Consider the following 24074-nt stretch of genomic DNA (forward strand, 5'->3'; position numbering starts at 1 on the left):
TGAACATAAATTCATATTTTGCATTTTTCATTTGGTCTAAAACCTGGTCTAAAGAAGCTTTGCTTGTCCAAGATGTTACCTGAAGGTTTGAAATTCGTTCAGGTATAGAAAAGGATTCATACAATACAACAGATTTATCATAACCTTACCGGACACCAATGATCTCGTCGATAAGGCCCCTGTCGTTACGATTGCTCGCGCTATACATAAAAAAAGGTAATAAAATTAACTTGCTTATTTTTTGTTCCGTATTCGTACAATCGTAGGTATAAATCGATTCTTGCATGAGTACGTATACGTATATTCGAGTACGTACGTGCGTTCGAGTACGTACAATCGTACGTAAGCTATAAATCGATTCATGTACTAGTATGCAATATGCATACGTGCGCTCGAGTACGTACGTGCGTTTGAGTACGTATTCGTGCGTTCGAGTACTTACGTGCGTTCGAGTTGGCCTATGTACACTGTACAGTGTACAGTCGTTCGTACTAATCGAGTCATGTACGTACGTACGTTCGTGTAACGGCTTTAAACTATTCTCGTAAGCTTGCTGTTCAAATTGTTAGTGCGAAGTTTTGCTTGTTGCTATAAATTAGTCCATGCTTCACTTTTATAACATTAACGTTATATTTGAGCAAATTCCCTTTTTAGACCAGAAATCAAAAGTGGTCTCAATACGTCAGCAAATACGTTTGGTGTAATGGGTGTGGACATATCTCTTCGTTATTTCAACGATATCATAGCAAGATTTTATTCCACTTTAGGCTTGGACGAAGAACTCTCGTAAGTATCCAAAAGTAACTAAAAAAGGCCTGTAAAGTATGCAACGAAATCACCTGCCGTATCTTGGCAAGACACTTAATGATATGCTTGACTGTGGCCTAGAACAGCGTGGTCCAACTTCTTTTCATCGCGGGCCAAAAACTTCTTTATTTTATCTTGCGGGCCAATGTTTCATCAACTTTAGGTTTTAATGTTAGACGATAGCGTTGTTATCCACGAGAATCGTAGTTGTGGCCATGCGAACGCAAGCGTAAAGAGCCTCGTTTCCAAGTTGATTTCGATTTTTGGTTTTAATATTGTTCATTGCCGAAAACGTACATTCGCAAATGTATGTACTTCCAAACATCGAGTGGCCTACAAGTTCAGAACAGCATCTTTTAAAACGTGAAACTTCTCTTTTGACACTGACTTCCAAAAGCTTGCAGAATTTTCCATTTTCTTTGACAGCAAAAACGGATCGTTCTGAAGTTCACATAATTGGAGTTGAAGCTCTGGGAGCTGTGTAGGCTACTAACTCTTACGCCCATGGGAAAAAGTTTTGAACAAAGTGGTATTTTTACAGTATGCATCACAAAGGATCATTCACAAATTTTTTTTTGTCAATTAGCCTACAATAACAAAGATACAAAAATTAAAGTAATATTGCTAGATTAAAGCAAAGCTGACTATCAGTTCGAGTTTGAGGGCCAAAAAACAAAGCTCGCGGGCCAACTTTGGCCCGCGAGCCTGCAGTTGGACCACGCTGGTCTAGAATATTGGCTTCCTTCTTTTTCCATTGACCTAATATTAACTCTTTCGCGCCCAGTATCATTTTAAAATGATTTTCCGTTTAGTGGAAAACTCCCAGCATCATTTTCTGACAATGCTTTTCAAAAAGGCTTGCTTGCAACAAACGAAAAATTAACAATGATGCCTAGGACTGAAGGCCTATACTGTAAAAAGTATAGTGCATTGGAATCATACCTGTAAAAGTGACATCATAATACTGTTCACTGTACAAGCAATCTTCTTGACTTGACACTACACTATACAAGCAATCAGATTGATCATTCTTGATCAGATGTCATCTTCTCTTATGAATGCTTTCCATTTTGTTCTATCTTTCATTTAATTATTACTGTAATTCCGACATGCTTTTTAGTCCGGTAATTTGCTCAATATTGTGAACATATTTCATTTATTGTCGTCCTTTTGTTTGCCTTGTATCATCCCAGTCAACATTACACCTTCTAATAAGTTGCTGCTTCTTGTAATACGTTTGAAATATCGTGAGTTTTCTGAGGTTAATGGTGTTCATTATTAGATTACATTTTTGGAATTTTGATTTAATACAACAAAACGAAAAGCATAAATCAAAAATCACTTCAGTTTTGGATCTTACCATGACCAAATTGTACTGTACATAATACATAAAGACTGTTTCATAATATTTCAATGAGATATTGTAATCAAATGCCATTTTGTCAATAGTTCTTTCATCCTGGATGACGAAGGAGGAGTTGTGCTAGCTGACTCGTATCTTGAAAATTTAAAACTTGAAAATAACGTCCTTGGTGTTCGTCATATTACTGTAATGGAGCCAGAGTTATCAAGCGTACTAATCCGTGAAGGAATCTTACGACATAATCGTTGTTCTGACATTGAAAGAGGAGTGCTGCTAAGAAAGTACACTGTTAGTAATTCTGTAATTCACCAAGTACACTGTTAGTAACTTTAACGCCACTCTATAGTTCACCAAGCAACAGTTACCGAGTTGGTGTAACTCCAATTTATCACAATTGCAAAACCCCTCAGATAAAGGTAGCCCGGTCGTTACAATCTCTCTGTTAACCTTTTTACCCTCACTGGTGGTTGTTATTGTATGATGTAGCTTATTTTTACCGGTGGAGATGATATAGCTGCAGTAATTTAGTGAATTTTTTAATAAACTTCTACAGACTGTTATCAAAACATATCTAAATATCACGTAAATTATAACAATATAATGCGATATATTAACTAAGCAATTTAACAGTTGATATTGTAATAAAATCTTTTGGCCCTGAAAACTTTACAAGGGTAAACTGTCTGCTCGAGAGGATCGACCGGTTCATATTAGTAAAGATATGTTAATTACTTTTAATTGAACAGCAGCAGTCCAAGTTTTATGAATTGATAAATCTGAGGTTGGTACAGGGATTGTGATTGATTAACAAAGTACCCAGTTTCATAGTGTGATGGTAACCAATAATAATAAATACCGCCAAAAGCGCTGATACAATATTTGCAAAATATTTATTTAATTAGCTATCCATATTTTAGGCAGTCTAATAATGATATTGGAATCGCTTAGGGGCTACGTTTAAACAGTACACTTTGCAGATCATATATAGCTTCTCTTCTACATTCGGTATGTGTTTATGTATAAGTTTATGAGTTGCATCGGCATGTATTGCATCACTTAGGCTATTCTGTTGTCAATACACACTTGTCCTAATGTAAAATTCCATTACTTTCGTGTATAAAATAGAAAAAGCATTTACTGCAAGTTTTTTTTCGGTAGAAGTGTTGAAAACTTGTTTCTGTCGGTGATATCAAAAGTGATAGTACCATCGAAAGTGCCATGACGTTTTTCTTTTGTTTCGCAGCTTTCGATTTCAGAGGACAACGTGTTCAAGGGATCTTTTCGTACTCCAGAAGATGGCTGTTATCTATTTGTTGTCGCTCCAGTTCCTGAAACAAATGCTTTCCTTCTGATTAAAAATAATACTGACAGCGATTGTCCCGGACAAACCATCAAGGCCAACACTGCTTGCATTTGCTTGTCCAAATTCTTACATGTTCTGTTGGTAATTTGAAACATTAAAAAGTATAATAATAGCTTCGACACTATGAATGAAATGAACAGCTTTGCAAAACTGCAACAAAATAAAATGCCTAAAATAGAAGTCTCAACTATTTTTTTTTTCGTTTTTTTTTTTTATTGGAGCAAAACCCGTTGGGTTTTGCTCCAAGTCGATTCAGCAAAGCGAGTATTTTTCTCATCCTTTCGCAACAAAAAGCAACCCTTACGCAGCGTCGCATTGCATGTAAACAAAATCCACCCCTACTTTCATTCACGTTTCAAAGACAAGTAGCCCTGTTGATCAGGAACTAGCTTTTATATTATCTTGTTTTAGTTCATTTGTTGATGTTAAAATGTTTGTAACAGATTGACAAAAAGTTTTGATAATAATTATTGTAATGAATTGTTATTACATACAAACAAAATATATATTGTTATTATAACAATGAAAACTATTAATACTACAAAAAGTGCTCAATGCCAAGCAAAAAGGCAAAGCAGAGCGAATTAAATCAAATATAGTTATTACTATCTGAAGCCTTGAACTTTACTTATCTGAAAGGCTTCAGATAGTAATAACTATATTTGATTTTATTGTTATTATATATTAATATAAAAATTATGGTTGTGTAATCATTATTTTACATTAATTAACATTATTGAAATTTGTTTGTTTTGTTTAATTAGAGTTGTTCTACCTCTTGGGGGTCAGGAGATCTGTGCGAATGCCCATGTTATGATAGAAGTCCATATTTCGATGCATGCCAAAGCATGTACAGTGATATAACCAGGTATTGTGCACTTTATGAAACTATACAGAGCGAGCGATGTTTCCTTATTGGTGTACTGTGTTTTAAATTGACTAAGTCAAGTTTTTGCATTTTTTGGCTCGATTAATATGCTTTGCCGAGTGAGTTATTACGGTAATACTTTATGTTCAATTATGAATTTTACATTTAACTGCCTATTTATATTTAACCAATGCGACGTGTCATCATCATCATCCATTTTGCTTTAAAGAAGTCTGTTCCTCATCCCGGATAATCAGGGTCGACCAGTTATAGGCAACAATTCTTCCATTTCTCTCTTTATTGTTGTCATCTTCAATTTTTGGGTTTCCGTTTGCCATGTCATCTTTCATGGTGTCATCCAATGTTTTCTTTGGTCTTCCTTTTGTCATTTTTCCTGTGATTACCTTATTCCAAACTCGCTAAGTAACAAAATATTTTATTTTTACTTGTTAGTTTTGTAAATCAAAACAACAATGTCTTTTTGTTACTAGCTCAGAGTGGTGTTCGCATTTTATGCTGACCTTATGTACCTTAGTTTGACTTCACCCTGTTAATTACTGAAGCAGCTGTGATGATTCATGTGTCTTAAGACGTTTCGTAAGTTGTTTCAAATGGAAACACAACACGCATTTTTTATTAAATGTGATGACATGATAGGTGTCCATTTAAACTACAAAGTTTAAATTCAATGACTTTTAGTGACACCCCCCCGCCATGCTCCAGCTTACCATGGAGAACTCCAATGAGCAATTTTGAAGGAGAAGAAGATGTTTCAAATTTGGTGAAATGTTATGATACGTTTTTGAACGCTCCAGGTAAATAGTTTTATTTTAAAATGGAACAACTATGTTTTTGTTGTTATACGCAAATGCCTTTTGTAGCTGGTTTTGACCGTTCTTTCAAGATGAATCGGAAGATTAATCTGTCGTAATTTTACATATCAATAACTTTCCGAACGCTTCCATGTTCTTCCTAAGGTCATCAATGGTTCATTTTCGTTTTTAGTCATTGTTATGTTTGGACCAAAATTAAAGTCCCTACCTACCACTGATAACATGTGCCATAGCACTACGCTACGGAACTACAAATGGTGGTAAATACCTGCGTGGTAAAACACGTACGTGTGTAGAGTGTAGACCGTGTCTGAATTAGTAATATAAATATTCACGGCTAGTTGAGCCAAAAAACAATAGCATTAACCCACTAATTCACAATCCAGCCAATAAAAACTGCTTGACCAGAAAACCTGGAATGCCATGGACAGATGATTGATCACAACTCAATAGGATTGAATTGCATAATTCAAAAGTTGTTTTTGAATTATGCAATTCAATCCTATCACGTCGATATCAATCATTTTCCGTATTTATAGCATTCCAGAATCATCTCTCTTCCAAAGCTATACCATTTAGTAGAATGACTGATTATATCGGTCTGAAACCGTGTTTCAGCAACTGTAATTTCTTCAATTTGTGCCACACTTACGATTTGAGCACATTCTTCCGACTTCTATTTGCTGCTTTGTGAAAAATATTATGAGAAGAATTTTAAAGCGTGTGGCATGATCTTCGTTGGTAGAACCATTGGCTACTAGGACAAGAGGCGACGTTTCGAACCATTAAGCTACTAAACTGGTTGGTAGAAAGCTACTGTTGTATATTGTATCATACCATTTCAACGTTTGATTTTTAGTTTCTTTCATTTCAGTTGTTTTCAGCCTTCTGACTGGAGCCATCGTCGGCATAGCAATATTTGGAGGTCTTATTACTTTCAGCGCCTCACTGATGTATTTTTCTTACACGCAAAAGAGAGACGCGAAAAAACAAAGAGCAATTCGCTCTGTCACAAAATCTTACTTTCGTGTAAGTAAAGATGAATGTTCATTGTACAAGCATAGAATATTAGGCTATTTCTTTATACTTCAATGGAGTAGTAACCGTGCATTGATCTTTGCATAGAAAAGGTCAATTTTAGTTTATACACAAAATAATCAATGTAACAAAACTTGCACAGTTGCAACACCTTACATAGCCTACCTTCGATTCTCTGCCCTTTTTTGCTTGTGGAGTGTTTCAGCAATGCACTTTATGCTGTATGCCTGCGGTAGCCTACACTGAACCCGGCGTGATGCTCATCTTTAAGCGTATTTTCCACTCCTGTAAAGCTTTTTTTTGCTTATAAATTTGATTGATTGATTGAATCTTTATCCTCGGACTGGGAAAGCTTCTTCCAGAGCTTAATCCTGGCAATTCCGCATACTTGTATGTAGAGGCTTTGAATCACTGACGCAGTCCCGGTCGCAACTTTCTAAAAGGTACCATAAAAAATCCCCTTTGAGCAACAAAGAAAAAAAGGCAAATAATTACTAAATTTACTGATCGGTTTGCCAATGGCTGACTTGGCGCAGAGGGTTAGGGCAGTGGTAGTCATTGCATTGTTTTTAATGGTACCTTTTCGAAACTTGCGTCCCGGTCACCGAGATTGACAGAGTGAAGTTTCCGATTGTTGAAGTCTTGTTGCCAGGGAAATATTCCATTCATTAGATGCCGCAGAATGGAGAACAGTCCTTAGAGTGCGTTGCTCAAGCGCACACCCCGAGAGTCGAACCAGCGCCGCTTGATCTTGAAGCTTCTTTGTTCCAGAAGTCAACCGCTAACCAACTGAGTTATCGGGACGGACTTTGAAAGCTTGTTAATTTTGTTTTAAGAGAGTTTCAGGTTAACAAATTTTTAACTAAGCAAACAAACGTTATCAGTCGTTTTTTTAGGAGCAGGCCAAGTCATTTGGAGATGCCTTTGCTACGAATCCGAGTAAGATTTCACCATCGAGGGCGACCTCTTGCACAAGCCACACTCAATCAACACCCAAGAAAGGTTCGAACGAGCAATATGACACCAACGAAATCGTAGAAACTTTGATACAAATGTCGTTCCACCGTACTGAACTTTCAGAAACTTCTTCTAAAACTACAACTGATGTGAATGACAAAGAGACCAACTCGACTGAACTTATCGAATACTTTTCGGCTGACACACAAAAATACCTATCCGAAATAGAATCAACATATTCCAAAAGACTCACTAACACTACTTCTTCTCCATTGCAAACTGATTCGAATTTAAATGTGTCTAAAAAATCCCCTACAACTTTGGGCTACAGCGCTTCAAGCAAATCTACTTCAAACCAACCAATCAAATCGCACAATGAAGCAAGCTATTTCTCGTAATATGTGTATTTTTATGCAATAAAATTTTCAACATCAAACCTTTTGAAAATACTCTTTGGATTGTGTGCAGGGCTGTGAACTTGTAATTTTAGCGTTTTAACTGTACCGGAATCGGTTCTTGAGAAAGAAATGAATCTAATAGCAGACGCGACAAAAAAAGCTCCTCCCCACTAGTTTTGATGTAGGAGTTTATGGAATAATTTTTGCTGAAAAGGTGATATTTTTTAACTTATGTTTTTATCTCCTAGTTATAAAAATGGCAGCTCGTAGCGCAAAACAAACAAAATCGTGCTGCAAGGAATAAGTTAGACATATCTCAGTTTAAGAGCCACAAAAAAAATGAAGATGAACTAGCTCGAATGAGAATTCTCTTGAACAAAATCATCAAACGACAAATTAGCATTTTTGGCCATGTCATGAGGAAGGAAAAGTTTGAACATACGGCTTACTGTGGAAAGATCGAAGGAAAACGAGCACGCAGAAACAGCGTCTCAATTTTTTCAACAACCTCAAGTATCTGAAAAACTTTTCAGATTGTGTTACAGGCATGATGATTCTAAACAGATTCTTTCCTACAAAGCATACTCTAATAAACTGTCACACTTAAAAAGAATTGCAAAAAAACAATATTACTACAATCTGTTTAACGTTAACAAAAATGATTCTGGAAAAATGTGGAAAGTGATTAATGATCTAACTACATACAAAAACTCTTCCTCAAAAAATAATTTACCTCAACATATAATCATTGATGACACAACTTATGAAACTGATTCTATGAATTTTACAAATCTAATCAACAAACATTTCATTGAAATAGGAACAAAAATGGCAGCTAAAATATCATCAGTACATCCACGTAGTGATATAAAAAGTCAATTAAAATCATTTGCTTTTGAAGATATTAATGAAAGCGAAATCTCTGATTGTATCAATGGCATGAAAACAAAAACAGCTCCTGGTTTGGATGGTGTATCCACTAAAACTGTTAAATTAGCTAAATGTGTCATTACTCCTGTCCTGGTCAAACTATTCAACAAATGCATTGCTCAAGAAGTTTATCCAGATTGTCTAAAACTATCACAAATCACTCCAGTACCAAAGCACCCTCATCCCAAAGCCTTAACTGATTTTCGACCAATTTCTTTTTTGTCGACATTCTCTAAAATCTTTGAAAAAGTTCTATATCAAAGAATTAATAAATTTTTCAACAAACATAACATTTTGTCTACATGCCAGCATGGCTTTAAAAGTAATGACTCCACTTCACTAGCCACAACAAGAATATATGATGAACTGTTATCTGCCATGAATCAAAAGGAATTTAAATGCTCAATTTTTCTGGATTTAAGCAAAACCTTTGATACTGTGGATCATAAAATCTTACTAAGTAAACTTTACAATTATGGCCATCGAGGTAAAGTTCTGAATCTTTTAAATTCCTACTTATCTAATAGACAACAATGTACTAAAATACTTGGAAATACATCTGACTTTGAACAAGTAAAATGTGGTATCCCTCAAGATTCTGTTTTAGGGCCATTACTTTTTCTATTATATGTGAATGACTTACCAAATGCAACAAATTTTAAAACAACATTATTTGCTGATGACACCAATTTACATATGACAGATAAAGACTTAATTTGCCTTCAAAAAAGAGTAAATGAAGAAATGAAATTTGGATGAAGCAAAATAAGCTGTCAATTAACTATTCAAAAACTGCATACATGATAATACGTAAAAATCCTTTCAAAGCCAAATCCTTTCAATTAAGTATTAATGGAAATCCTATTCAACAAGTAGATTCAATTAAATATCTTGGTGTTACCCTTGACAACAAGCTATCATGGAAATCACATTTAACTTGTCTTCGCACAAAGCTAAATAAAACTTGTGGAATTTTATATAAGCTCAGACATTTTGTACCACTCAGTACATTAGGCTACGTGTTGTTTATTTTGCTCTTTTTCAATCTCATTTACAATATTCACTAATAAATTGGGGTAGGGCTGATAAATCTATTTTACATCCCATAGAAATTATTCAAAATAAAGCTCTTAGAGCATGTTTATTTTACCCCAGACATACCCCAGTAAATGTTCCCAAGCTTAATGACTTAATTGAAATTGAGTATGCCAATTTCATGCACAAATATAAAAGTGGACTTCTACCTGATTGTTTTAGTGCTTATTTTAATGATTTAAATAATATCCTACATCATAATACTCGCTACAAGATAAAATCCCAATATTTCTTACCCAGAACTAATAATAACTCCGGGCAAAAAATGCTACAGTACTTGGGACCCCAAGCATGGGGTAAGGTTCCTTCAGAAATTAAATGTTTGTCTCCCTTTTCATTCAAAAAGCAATATCAAACGTACTTGGTCGGTTGTTACTCTTGCTAAATGCAACTCTGTTATGTATTTTTTCAGTGGAATTGATCTGACATGTCTGACAGCTTTTGGGATCTAATTTGTGTTTTGTTTGATTTCTCTGTTTTTGTTTTTTATGTCATGTTCATATACAATCTTCTCATGATTTGGTTTGCATTCACTAACCGCCACATTGCGATTGTAACCTTATTCAACGTTTCATTATTTTCTCTAAGTGTTTTCAGTATAATTTTCATTGGTAGTATTTTTTTTTGTAAAATACGGTACAGCTGACGTGATGGAAGCTGACTTGGTGACCTTATAAGGTCTTTCGCTTCCCTCCTCTCTCACTTCTATGTAATGTACCAGTGTATTTGTCGTGATAATTTGAGAAAAAAATAAACCAGACATTGATTGATTGATGCTGTTTACCAGGCATTTGGTTAAATAACATGATGCGTTCTACTGGTTCAAATTGAGCTAAACTATCACACGATGTATAAAGTGGCAATCTGCTTTTATTCCGACTTTTCGCCAATCAGACACGACTGACTTCTTCAGGGAGCTGGACCAGGTAGTGACTACCTGTCTAGCATGGCAAAACACAGGACTATGTTGCTGAAATCAACTAAACATGCAAAATGAAAATTCAACTTCTAGAAAGAAAATTATCGTGCGTAAAGTTTGAACTAGAAAAAAAGGGGTTTGAATGTTAACGATCAACAAGAAATTTAAATAACGGCGGAAGATTTACAGTAGAACGCGATTGAAGAACAGGCAGAGGCAGGTATTGTTTTAACCATTGTACTCAAAACTGGTCGGCCAAGTGTTGAACAAATTTCCAGGATTTACGATACCCGTCAGCCATAATGAAGGCACTCGGAGTAGCGTATGTGTTTACACAATCAGTAAACAACATTTTAGGAGTCAGGGGAAGTTCATCCTTGGAGTCATCTTTCATGGCTGTATTATTATGTCGTACCCAGGCTTACGCCCAATGATTGAAGATTTAGATTAAGTGGACGGGAAGGCAAGGAAGCCAATCTTCGTGTCCACTTTCGGGCATGCCTTTACGTGTCTTGCCAGAGATGCAGCTGCATGCTCTTGAGCGGTATCGAGCCAGCTCCCTTTCGATTGCTGTTTCAGGGCTCCCACCACTCGGCTATGCACCCGTACATAACTGTGATTGGGTGTTTATTGAGAATGTGCTCTACTTCGTCTTTGAGCAGTCTGTCTTGGCCAAGAGCATACAAGATCTTGCGGACCGTTCGGATGATACGCTCCGATATCCCAACTTGATGACTTGCCGCAGGTGGGTTGAAGTGCCATGCTATTTCCTATTTCAACATACATTGTGCACGGTACTATGTTTCCAGTATTGAAGAGCGTTACGAAGCTCTCTTTTTGCACTAACAAAGTTGGTACCATTATCACTGTAAACATGTGAGGGTTTACAGCGTTGCCATAGCATGGGAAACTTCAAGATGTAGGCTACAATTATTCTTGTGCTCAAACAGGTAATAACACAGATATAACGTTTTAGAGTACTTTTTCCGAACTTGACATACACCAGCCCCATGTAATTAATGTCTGTCTAGTTAAAACGAGGATAGTTGGGAGTGCGACGAAATTCTGGTAGAGATGCCATAATCTGTTCACCAACCTTAGCATGCTGAAAGCAACATCGTATGCAGTAACGTTATGTTAATCGAACGGCAGACTGTTCGGAAATGATGCAATACCTTTCTCTTATGGTATAAACTATAAAGAACATGTAGAGTTCAACTGTGTCCTTCCAGATGATAATGTTAGATCAGCAATCTTGTAATGTGGTGATCTGTTGGCATGATAATTGGATGTTTTACATTGAATGGCAAGGAAGTGCGCTTTAGACGACCACCCATACGAAGAATACCACAAACCAAGATGGACACAAACCCTACAGCGGCTGCCACCTCGGACTGCAAAGTACTTTCTTATCCAATCCTGTGAAGACATTGACTTCCCCATTATGAAGGAACAGTGGACACGACCATCTTCTGCTTGGAATCATTTGTAGCTTACATCCTCAAACCCAGTTTGTCTGGCATCACCAAGCAATGCAACCGAATGTCTGTTGGAATGAAACCCACGGGTTTGTAGCATCGAGGCACAGATAGCTCCTGCAGCTTGGACAAATGATTTAGCCATACCTTCCATTTGATTTGTACATCTGGTGGTAATAGGTCATCCCAGTTAAGGTTGCTGCTGCATAAACCTTGTAACAGGTTTCTCATGGGCAAAATGAAGGGTTACACCAACCCAAGCGGGTCATAGACTTGGCTGATTGTTGATAGAATCCCACATCAAATGATGGACCTTTCTCCCACATCAACCTGGACTTTGAAGATGTTGTTTTCGGTGTTCCAAGTTACTCCCAGAGTGGTTTTACAAGACAGTTCTTCAAAGTTAGTATTTATCGCACTACTCTCTCCCCCATCAGACTTTGGAATTGAAGGAAGAACCGAAGTTACTGTTATATTTGTTGAGTTGAAACCCACCACTGCTCAACTGTAACCCTAGTTAGTTTATCAAATGAACGGCCTTTTCAGGGGTGTTCACAGATTCTAAACAGTCATCTACATAATTTTTTTTATAGTATGTATATAGTATGTAATTGACTGTATGTAATATTAGCTCATCGGCATTAGTGGCATTGTCCGTTGATGTCTTCTTTAGAGCATATCTTGCACAATATGGAGATAAAGTTGGCAATTTCAACTAAACCCAATCATGTGTAGGTCTACGTCTACATTAACACAACTTATAAATACACCTTATTTGTTGTGTTTTTTTTTCAAACAAAAATATCTGTGAAGTCGTGTAACTTTTAATGAGTTTGGATGAATTTGCTGGAAAGGTTGCTGATGTTTTTTTGTTTTGGGACATTTTTTGCCAGATAAAAATTAAATTTGACAACAATGTTTCTCAGTGTGACATAACAGAGCAATTTTCTATATCTTAAGTCCCACATTTGAAATAATTGTCTCCACTATAAATATAAAATTCATCAGCGATAATCAGGTGTTTCATCAGAATCATTACAACTCTGCAGGTAATACTAATACTGTAATACCGTAGTCTAATTTGATTGTTCTTAAATATTTTGAAGTGTTAAATCTTGGAATAGAAATTTAAAATTAGGCAGTATTAAACAACACAAGTTTAAATTATTATTCAACTAAGGACGCCGATTTTAACACAGTTGTTAGTTGATACTAGGATGCTGTTTATCGCTTATTTCTAATTGATCGATGAAATATAAGTTTTCGAAATACTCCATCAATTAGCGTGGATACGAACCCATTGGAGCTTTTAAAATGTGGGTGTCACCAAAAGCAAAATATATTTTGTAAAGAATCGACATTTTTAAAGTTTTTGTTTTGATGTCAGTTTTTCTGACAGTATCTAGGTTCAACTTCTAAATTTTTTTGTTTTCTACATTGCAGAAAAAAGGTGGCACAAAACTTGCTAAAACTTCAACCTACCTGTTGTAGAAATTAGCCTACGGTATACAACAAAAAAATACGTTTGCATGATAATAAATTTTAATAAAGGGTGACCCAAAAAAATGCCACCCATGGATACATCAATAAAATGCACATTTTTTTTTTTGTATTTCATCCATATTTGGTACACATAAAGTTCATACTTTGCCTAACATGTCTACCCAGTTTCAATGTTTTCTGACAAATCATCTTCGTTTTAGTGTCGTTCAAGGATGTGCTCTAAATATCCACCTTGGCGTTGCAAGCACACCTGGATGCGACGTGCAAAATTGTCAATTACTCTGGCACATTTCCTCTCTAGAAATTGTCCTGATTTTGGCACTGATGGCTGTCTTCAGTTCAGCGATAGTCTAGAGATTGTCCTTGTAAACATTATCTTTGAGATAACCCCACAGATAAAAATCTGGGGGGGTGAGGTCCGGCGAGTGTGAGGCCCATTCAGGATCACACCTCCTACTGATGAGACGATCACCAAAGCGTTCCAGTAGCCATTGCAATGAGTCATTAGAAGTATGAGGAGTTGCTCCATCTTGTTGTAACCATTGTTCATCCCTCACAACACCTCTACGTCTACCCAAGGCTGTCCAAAACTTCCTGAAAATCCCTAGATAACGCTCCGTATTGATTATGACTGAATGTTGGTTCTCGTCTTCAAACCAAAATGGCCCAATTATTCCATGCTTGGAGATGGCAACCCAAGCTGTGCACTTGATGGAATGAAGTGGCCTTTGCAGACAGTCCTCTGGAAGTGTTGTTCCCCAGAAGATGTTGTTTTTTGAGTTCACATATCCAGACAATAGAAAGTGAGCCTCATCAGAGAACCACAAACATCGTCCAGATAGTGTGGGTCCTCGTCGATCTTGTCACAGAATCATCGACACATCACTACACGCATCTCCTTATCCCTTTGAGTAAGTTTATGCTTAATCTGTATTCTATAGAGATACAATTGCAGATCCTGCACTAAGATCCTTCTAATTGACTCCCAAGGAATTGCGAGTTCTTGGCTGCGGCGCCGTATTGACTTGCTTGGACTGTGACCAACCGAATCCCTGACAGCATCAATATTGATCTGGGATCGAAAACTCTTAGGCCGACCAGAATGGGTAGCTCTGTTACTCTTGGCATTTAAGTTTAAGATTCTTCCGTGGGCTCGGAACTTGTGGATCCAGATGTACATGAGTTTTTTGTCCGGCAATCACGACATCGAAACTTTTTTTTTAATCGGGATTGCACTACCACCATCGATTTCGTCTCAAAATAAGATTCTACACAAAAAGTCTTTTCTTCAACTGTCCAAGGCATTTCTAAAATACTTTATTTTTATTTTTACAGGCAATGATTCTTCTACATGAATCTGAAATATAAAAGCATTTGGTTAATCATTATTGATTTTATTGACATTTTCACGGGTGTCATTTTTTTTGGGTCACCCTGTTACATAGAGTGGACTGCGGATGGCATATTTTACCGATGTGTTTTGGATCTATATAAACTCACTTGTGCCAAAAAAATGCTACTTTAAGTTAAATTATACTGCCAGCCAGACAAGCGCTTTGTCTGGTGGCCTACATAGCTTTATTAGCACGAACATGAATCTGACCAGATCTGGTAATGATACGTTAGGTAGGCTATCTGATATTTGGTGAATTGGGCCTTTTAGGAGCCGTGCTATATGAGGAACTTTTGTGTGCATGAGAAAGGAAAATGGCAGTCGACATATTGGCAAACCCTGGTTTAAAATATGGGTTCGAGCGTGGTGGAAAACATGTTAGAACTTACCACATTTATGTCTGACGCACTGCTAGGGCTAAATGTAATTGCCTTAATCGCAAACTTCGCAGAAAATGACTACTGTATGATCTGAATAAGAATCGGTCAGCTTGTAGAGTTTAGATAAAATTCCTTTTGAAAAAAAAATTCCAATAGACTTTACAGTATAGGAAATATATCATGGATGTTAACCACCCAATGACGTAGCTTGTCAGGAATTTTTTATACAGTGACAATTACAAAAAGAAAATGGGTAATTTTTATTAATTACTTTTTATGTGGCAATAGGTTTTATTGAAACAAGATTCCAACTTATGAAAGAAAAATGGAAAAACATCTGATTGTTCTTGCTGCACTGACTATTTTATTCATTTATAAAGCAAGTACACTGAAGATAAACACAAAGTTACTGTCTTCAACTGCTCATGATTTGGTGGAAAAGTCACTTAAGAGAGGAGAGATGCAGGTAAAGAATACCTTCAGCAAGTTTTTCACCAGGTTTACCTACTTTCATAGAAGTTGTTTAAATATCTCGTAGGCTACAACCGCTTATCGAACCGGCTATTGTAAAGAAAGACAATGCAAATATATTCTATCACCAGCGTTGGCCTAATTGCTTTTTTAATAAAACTTAGTTTTGTTAAATCTTTAAAACAACCCCCGCTGTTATAGTGGATTATCTTACTTAGTGTATAAAATCTTCTACTCTTTATCAGCTTAAGCTGACAGATGGAGACTTGTTCGTTACAAACGAGCAATCCAGCAGATTTTAATGATGTTGCTCATCACGTATGTTATTACAGACTTACTTAGATTCTTTGTCTTACGAAGTTGAAAACACTGGAAGAGATTCATTATATTCGGTATGGGTATTTACAGAAGCTTTTATCTAATATTGTAGTTACAATTACTTAACCGTATCTGTCACTGCTTCCTTTTGGCGGCAAGAGTTACTGGCCAAGACCATCAGGTCTACGTCTCTCTTATTGCTATTTACTCCGTCAAATAACACCGGGAAAAAGTATATATAAGGCTTTTGACCAACGGCATACTTTTGCCCGGTATCAAATAACACCGGGAAAAAGTATGCCGTTGGTCAAAAGCCTTATCTATCACTTCAATCAATTTAATTTGCAAAATATATTCGTGATTGTGTATTTTAGGTAGAAAAGGTGATAAAGACTCGGTTTTAGACCAATTTTCGCCATTTCTTGGTCAAATTTTTCAGCTGACATTTCATTTTGAAAGTCTTCTCGCGTTAAACACAGAATTTCATCAATTTTGTTTTTCCGTTTCTGTGCAAACAGTATTCCATGCACTTTTTGCACTACAAAGCAATTTGCGCAAATAACGAATTACCTTCCTAATTATTGTCTGCCAGCAAAGAATGACTCATATTGCGTCAGAGACCGACTCCCTACCCAGACAGCAAAATCGACGTTGAATCAATGTAAAAAGACGGATTTTGCTGCCTGGAATTTTAGCGCCCGCGCTAACACAAAATGAAGCCGCACGCTAATAGTAAACTGTCAATCAAGCTATTGAATATCAGCAAATTTCTTGCATTTCATAACTGGCTGGGACAAAAGGTTTATTGTGAACTTCACAATTATCCGATACCAACATATTCCGGATTAAAATTTGGAGCAAGAAAAAAAAGTAAAAGTCAAGAAATCTCAGATTTCTAGCGTCACTGCTTCTATGTGAAATTACTGAATTAGTAGAGGGCGAAACCATAAGGTCTACGCCAGTAACAGATACGGTTAAGGTGGTGGGATGTATGTCAACCTACCGCAATTGCTTTTGCACTCCAGCTTTTTTGCCGACCTGTTGACAGCGTTTTCCTTCTTCAGATCGATTTTATTGCTTTTTACATTCACTTGCCTAACTTACCTTGAGAAAGGAAGAGAAAAACAAGAAAAAATACAATTTCTTGTCGGTTTTACACGTGACAAATTTCAAAATAATACTCTCAGAAAAGAAAACCTTTCTATTTGTGATCTCGTATTAGTGCAAAGTTAATATACCTGCACTAGGTCTTACATGACTGCAAAAGCTCGAAACAATAAATAGTAGATAACTTAAAGAACTGATCTGGTTACAATAATAGTTCTGAACTTATGAATACTCATTTGCTTTTCTTACTTTTTTTTTCTTTCTTTGGTCTTTTATATATTTTCTGTATATGTCTGTTTGTCACGATTTCTTTCTATCTCTTACCAGGAAAAAGACTTGGAAAGGTTCAATGACGTAGTTTAATGGGTTATAACCGAAAAGCAGTCAATTAAATGTCGAATGGTTCTACTAGTGAAATGATAATCTAACTTCTTGAAGGACTTTAACGAACGGCTTCTCAAATAACTCTAATTTCGAACACAATTTATATCAGCACCAATTCTCATCTACTTGTATTCGATTTCTTCAACTCTCAATCAACAATAATTTCTGCACCAACTACCAATCCACAACTCATAACACAACTCTCATAATCAACTCATAATAATCATCATCAATAATAATCATTACGCAAACTACACCACTATTTATAAAAAGTTGTTTCGGTCTAGTAACACCGAGAAGGTTACGTAATGTTGCATCACACGAACTCATCGTTCGGTCACGTTGCACTGAGCGGCGTAAACAAGCAAGTTTAAAGAAAACTCTAGATCTGCACGTAGCAATTGAATGACCTAGAATACACGTTACATAATACAGATTTCGTAATCAAAGGTTACTTCAGGATAATGACCGATGATAACCTATAGCATAAGAATTTTACAATCAAAACAGCACGCTCGATCGAGATACAAGCAGCCCGTCGCAAGACCTCGCACATTGATTGTGACACTGTTGAATTCTTAGCTTCTTTCATATTTTAATGGTCCAATGGTTTTAGATTATTAATTCGGTTGGGGAGAAGTTCAAAGAGGGCGTGGAAGCAATACAGAAGTTGCAAAGTGGAACTGTTGATTTACTTTCAACATCTTTCTCACCCTCTCCAGGTGTAGATTGTAGTTCTGTGTCAAACATCACCTACGACCCCAGGTTTAGAACGAAGGTAAGAAAGATCAAGCCTGAAAATTCTTTTGGCGTTGGATGTCTTGATTTTGTTCTAGTAAATGCAAAACTTTTGTTTGGTTTCATAAGCTACCCACCTTTTTTAATAGGAAAAAGGTAATTAAGATATATGCTCATTGAGTTGTGTGTTCACCCAAGTTAAAACAATAGAAAGATTGTGAAGCAAGTGTCCTTTGCTGAGAAATCTTCTCAGGTATTGAAGTTTTACTATTTAATCTTTAGGTTAACACCGAGACTGGTTGTAATCAGGCTGCGCCGGCTGGAGAAAACTCTTCACAGATATTGTCGGTTGATTCATTCACTCGCATAGGCAAAGACAATCTCATCAAGTTACCGTCAATAAAATGGCAATATTTTGCAAGTGAAGAAGGCAATACATTATTTTATCCTGCTGCTAATTCTCCTCAACTCCAAAAATTGGACTGTAGGTTTAGGTATGTGATAACAAGTTGTCTATTTCCATCGTGACATTCTCATGAAGAGTATTGGCTAATATTTTATTTTTCGAAGATTGATTTTCTATTGGCTTTGTTTTAGTGTCTACAGACAATTTAACGATTGTGTAAATCATAATGGCCATTTTTTTAAATAAGACGTTGTGTTTTCACAAGAATACCATAAAGTAGAATAGCTATTTACTTGTAGGCCTAGAGGTACAGTAGGCCATTGATCGATCTACCATTTTTAGCTGCGTTTCACTTTGATTGGTTGAACTTATGAAAAAAAAATCACAAACAGTGTTGTTTGAAACAAAAAAGAATTTCTTTTACATTTTCATCTTATTGGTTTTATTCTTTCTTCCGGATAGAAATATCCTTATCTTATTTCATTTTTTCTTGAATATATACGAAATTTAAGTAGTTTATTTTTTAATCTTCTTTATCTGTGAATATTGTCAAAAATTTTATGTCGTCATAATGTTCTTTTCGCTGTTTCTTTTAAAAACTCTACCAATTTACGTTTTGTCATCGAAATGCATTATACTAACCTGTAAATTGGTAGCTGGTAGCCCTGGGTTCGATTCCAGGTCGGGTCATACCGAAGACTTTAAAAAGGGTACCGATTGTGTTCTTTCTTGCATAACGCAGTTAGGATAAATCGGGTAATAATCTGGTGACATATCACCCTTTTTCAATCTGCCATGAGCCAGCATGGAAGCAGTATGGCTCATAAAATCACATCGAACCCTGTCAAGTAACCCATGTTGATGCGCAATCTGCTGCAAGCGGAGATAGCGAAAGATTATTAACCCGTAAATGTATTTCTAGGCCGTGGTACGTGCAAGCTAATGTACCAACGCCAAAGCACGTTATCATAGTATTCGATAAAAGTGGTTCAATGAGTTCACCTCATGACGGAGTTCCTCTCCTGACAATAGCAAAAAGAGCTGTCAAATCTCTGATAACAACTTTAAATCCTAACGATAAGGTATTGAAACCGTACTGATAATTAATATTCTTTTTCTATTAAATTTGCTTGTCATTTCAGTGAAGTACTCTTGTGTTTTTTTGTTTTTTTATCGCCCCACCATACTTCTCCCCATACTTTTTTATTAGTATTCTTGTGGACATCTCCGCAGTTTGACATCAAGCCACCCATTTCTGTAAGCCACTAATGCTAATATGCTTGGAGGTAATCTTTGTACCGCAAAAGACAATTTTTTGTTTTATTGGTGGCTGACTTGATGAAACTTTGTGGTCTTTTTGCTGTTTCCTTTTCATTTAGTAGAAATAATTCGCTATTAATTCCTTGATATGTTTGCTATACCTGCTGGATGAATAAAATAAACTTGATTGACTGTACTTAATTTTTAACACTATTACCAGAAAATCACAATACCTGCTCTATTCTTTTTATCTCTGACGCTCACACTCGCACCAGTGACTCGTATTTTCCAAGACAAGGATGGGTGTGCTATAACCATTAACCATCACCAAACCTATCTTGAATTTTTTCTCTTAACCACCATTTGCTACTATAGGTATTAAAACCCTCCTCTTGCAAGTATGATGTTCTCAGGAAAAATGCGCAGCTCATATCAACACCATCAGCATCTATTTGATTTGTCATATGGAACAAAAGGTTTAGGCAGCATAAAAAAATGGCTGCTCTCTAATGGCTTCTCGTTGAATTTCAGGGAAATATTGTTGATTTTGTGGCGGTGACAGCCCGTGTTTTCAATTTTAAGTTAGAAATATTTAAATTAAGTTATTTGCCGTGATACCTATATACCCTACTTTATGAATACACAGTTTCATTCTAAGTGTTAATTGGTATACACCGCACTGTGTACGTTACTATGCTCCTTTTGATACAAGTGATATAATGAAAAGATTTTAGTTCGCAGTCGTCGCATTTTCGTCAATGCCAGAAATGTTCGTAGATGCAAAGGGAGACGAATCGTGTTTTTCTTACAACTTAGCCCAAGCTTCACCACAAAACAAACGGGAGGTTTCTAAGTTTGTTGATGCAATGAAAGCTAAAGGTATCGCTCTTTTTTAATTATTTTAACAGCAAAAGCAGGGTGTGAAGCTGAAATCTTACTGAGCAATCAGATAACTTTTATTTCAATCCTAAATTGCAATAAGTTTGGCAAGATTAATTTCATCATCATCATCATCATCATCAGCCGGTCATGCCACTGCTGGCAGATAGCTTCCACATTTGTTTCCACACCATTCTGTCTTTTGCTGTTCTCATCCAGGTGATGCCAATCTTTTCTTCTATGTCTATATCTTTTCTTCAAGTAATTAATTTATGAAACATTTTTTCTATTTTTTGTGAGATCTTTGTTTTTTTTATTTGGTTGAAAGTGAAATTGTTATTTGTCTTAAACGTATTTGCAAATATTTACAGCAAAAACTGACACGGACAAGTTGTCTTGTTTTGTCCGTGCTATTTTTGCTGTAAATGATTTGGCTGTGCTTTCTGAATTTAACACATTACCTGAAACTGCTGTATTTGATCGATAAAATATGCTTTATACTTAATTCAAATATAGTTATTACTATCTAAACCCTTGACAGCCTGTTTCACCTAAAGGAGGATCACCAGAAGGTCCTTATTCAAATAGAAATATGTATGCATAAAAAAAAATTAAATATGTACATTTTAAACGTGGAGATGTACCATAACATAATTTAATAGAGTTCATTGGCTATTTAGGAGGCACAAGCTATGGAAGAGCACTTTCAAGAGCCTTTCATTTATTACATAGCCAATACAATGCAACTACAGGTTAGCTATCGATTTACTGTACAATCTTTTTGTTAACTTTAGTGGTAAATAGTTTCATAGATGGTTGTTTTTTGTGAATTTTTTACTGTCAGAACCTCAGTCCAAACTTTTATGTTTCAGTAAATGTGTGTTTTACAATCTTGTATGACAAAGACTATAACAAGGGTTCTAATGATAGTTACATTTTTTATGTGCACTGGTACAAGAAAAGCAAACTTATGAATTTACTTCTTGGAAAAACATGCGGGAATACATCACAGCCTATTCCCCTTCAAGATTTTGCAAATTTTTCCCCAACAGAAAGAAGCTTATTGTCCATTCCATCGAAGGGAAATCCATTTGAATAAAAATCGTATGTTGACTCTTTCAAGTTGATAAGTCTCTTAATCATCGTTTACGTGATTTTAGACCGCGATACCCAACGTGTGATATTGTTCATATCCGACGGGGCCCCGGAAGAAAGTAAACTTGCTGTATTAAAAAAACTACACAAAAGCAGTGAAAGCATCAATCACTCAGCGATCATTATGACGTACGGAGTTGGGGGCGAAGGTGAAGTATGTTTCAATTTTGTGACACTAAAAAAGGCTTCACTCTGATATACATTGAAACTATTCTCAGATTTCAACTTATTGAGAGACATCGCTACCTTCCATCCTAATGTTAATAAGGTGAGTAAGTTGACTTGGTTTGGCAGTTTTTGTTGTTTTAAGTGTTTTTATGGCATCAAAACGGAAAATTTACTGCATAGCGTGTATTGTTTGTTTAGTGACACGCGTATTGTTTTTATATCATGTTTTGCTGTTGTGTATTCGAAGCACATTATAAGAGCTTCATTTTGTCATCGCCAACATAAGCGAATGCCACTGATGCGTTTTGAATCATAAGTACGCCTCATGTAATAACGATGACTGAACATTACTTTCCACATCTTTTTTCAAAATGGGATGGATTTTTTGGTACTGGTCCGCATACACGCCGCACTCTTTGTAATTCTGTTTATGTAAATAATGTTAAAAGCCGTAGAACCCAAAACTGATACACGCAACCACATGGCGAAAGTCACTAAAGCAACGATTAAAATCAAGAAAGCCATTTGTACGCTCTGCACACGACCTTCTGGCAGTCTCTGGTAGATGCCCTAGTAGACAGTGGTGCCATACGGCATGGCATGAAACATAGCGCCACTTTGACGAATGATCGGAATTAAATTTGAGAGGTGGTATAGGGTCATGGACTCTCTAGACTTGGCTCTTCAAGGCTTTACCACCTGCTTGCTAGTGGTAAAGCCTTGACGTAGACATGTTGCGTTGGGGCTTGGCAGAGAGCACTGCCTGTGAGTGCGGTTAGGCATAAAAGATAGGCATATAATTAAGGACTGCGAACACTTTTCCATAGTGTGGAAGACCTACAGTAGTTTTCATTGACACCAGGTAGTGGTTAACAGACTGGTGTCTTGACATTTAGCGATAATACGAGAGAAGAAGAATGTAAATAGGTTTCATGTAACAATTTGACTGTCCATCAATGCGGATTGTATTTTTCAGAAAGGACTGTTTTTTCCAATTTCCAAACAAGCACAACTGCGAAACGAGATGGTTTCTTATTACAAGCAATTTGCAGCCGAAGGTCGCAATGTAACTGAGCCAATTTGGACAACACCATATTTAGACAGCTTTGGACTTGGTGAGATTTGTGTTTTCTTAACCATGCACAAATGATTTATCATGATTTATCTCGAATTTAAGTCTGTTAAAAACATGAGTCAGTTTCAAGGGTATATGATGCCTGAAGTTTTTACTAGTCCTGCCAAACGTGGAAATATGTTTGATGAACTTATTCATTTTTTTTTTTGCACAAACCTTGTACATCAAACATTTTTTGTTAAGCTAACTAGGTCTACTTGATTTATCTTTACTACTTTTTCAAGGACAAATAATAACCGGAAGCTTGCCAGTGATTGTTGACAATGAACTGAAGGGAGTTGTGGCAGCAGATTTCCTATTGGGCGATTTGGTTCTGGACTCATCAAATTTTCACTTTCAAAGATTTTCTTATTCTTTTGTTATCAGTGGCACGGGTAATTTTGCAAAGCATAGCTTAACATAGCCTATATTATTATATCATAAATTGTATATTATTATACCATTTATTAAATCAAATATAGTTATTACTGTCTGAAGCCTTTACAAATTGTTTCTCCTAACGGATCATCAGAAGGTCTTATTCAAATAGCTAAGACCTTCTGATGATCCGTTAGGTGAAACAATTTGTAAAGGCTTCAGATAGTAATAACTATATTTGATTTAATTCGCTCTGCTTTGTCTTTTTGCTTAGCATTGAGCACTTTTTGTAGTATTAATAGTTTTCATTGTTTTTATACCATATATTATATAACATGCAATATTATTTTACTATGCAAGGTGTTTCAAAC

The 24074-nt window shown here is 36.1% G+C and overlaps 2 protein-coding genes across 2 annotated transcripts in view; both read left to right on the forward strand.

The window, feature by feature from the left end:
* Positions 1 to 7627, forward strand: part of LOC145771115 (VWFA and cache domain-containing protein 1-like) — a 37000-nt gene extending 29373 nt beyond the window's left edge. The window contains exons 18-25 of the mRNA XM_082582855.1: positions 103 to 216; positions 655 to 786; positions 2257 to 2458; positions 3414 to 3614; positions 4298 to 4401; positions 5101 to 5216; positions 6109 to 6263; positions 7169 to 7627. Of these exons, the coding sequence (XP_082438981.1) occupies positions 103 to 216; positions 655 to 786; positions 2257 to 2458; positions 3414 to 3614; positions 4298 to 4401; positions 5101 to 5216; positions 6109 to 6263; positions 7169 to 7627 (1483 nt within the window). The remainder of the gene's footprint in view (positions 1 to 102; positions 217 to 654; positions 787 to 2256; positions 2459 to 3413; positions 3615 to 4297; positions 4402 to 5100; positions 5217 to 6108; positions 6264 to 7168) is intronic.
* A 5421-nt stretch (positions 7628 to 13048) lies between these two features.
* LOC145770700 (VWFA and cache domain-containing protein 1-like) overlaps positions 13049 to 24074 on the forward strand; it is a 30300-nt gene continuing 19274 nt past the window's right edge. Inside the window, exons 1-12 of the mRNA XM_082582396.1 lie at positions 13049 to 13098; positions 15614 to 15791; positions 16129 to 16188; positions 18222 to 18383; positions 18626 to 18837; positions 19672 to 19831; positions 20744 to 20888; positions 21569 to 21640; positions 22049 to 22192; positions 22262 to 22311; positions 23188 to 23326; positions 23571 to 23720. Coding sequence (XP_082438522.1) covers positions 15651 to 15791; positions 16129 to 16188; positions 18222 to 18383; positions 18626 to 18837; positions 19672 to 19831; positions 20744 to 20888; positions 21569 to 21640; positions 22049 to 22192; positions 22262 to 22311; positions 23188 to 23326; positions 23571 to 23720 — 1435 coding nt within the window. The 5' untranslated portion in view covers positions 13049 to 13098; positions 15614 to 15650. The remainder of the gene's footprint in view (positions 13099 to 15613; positions 15792 to 16128; positions 16189 to 18221; positions 18384 to 18625; positions 18838 to 19671; positions 19832 to 20743; positions 20889 to 21568; positions 21641 to 22048; positions 22193 to 22261; positions 22312 to 23187; positions 23327 to 23570; positions 23721 to 24074) is intronic.

Source organism: Aplidium turbinatum, chromosome 5, assembly GCF_918807975.1.
Source record: "Aplidium turbinatum chromosome 5, kaAplTurb1.1, whole genome shotgun sequence".
In the NCBI taxonomy this organism is placed as follows: domain Eukaryota; kingdom Metazoa; phylum Chordata; class Ascidiacea; order Aplousobranchia; family Polyclinidae; genus Aplidium; species Aplidium turbinatum.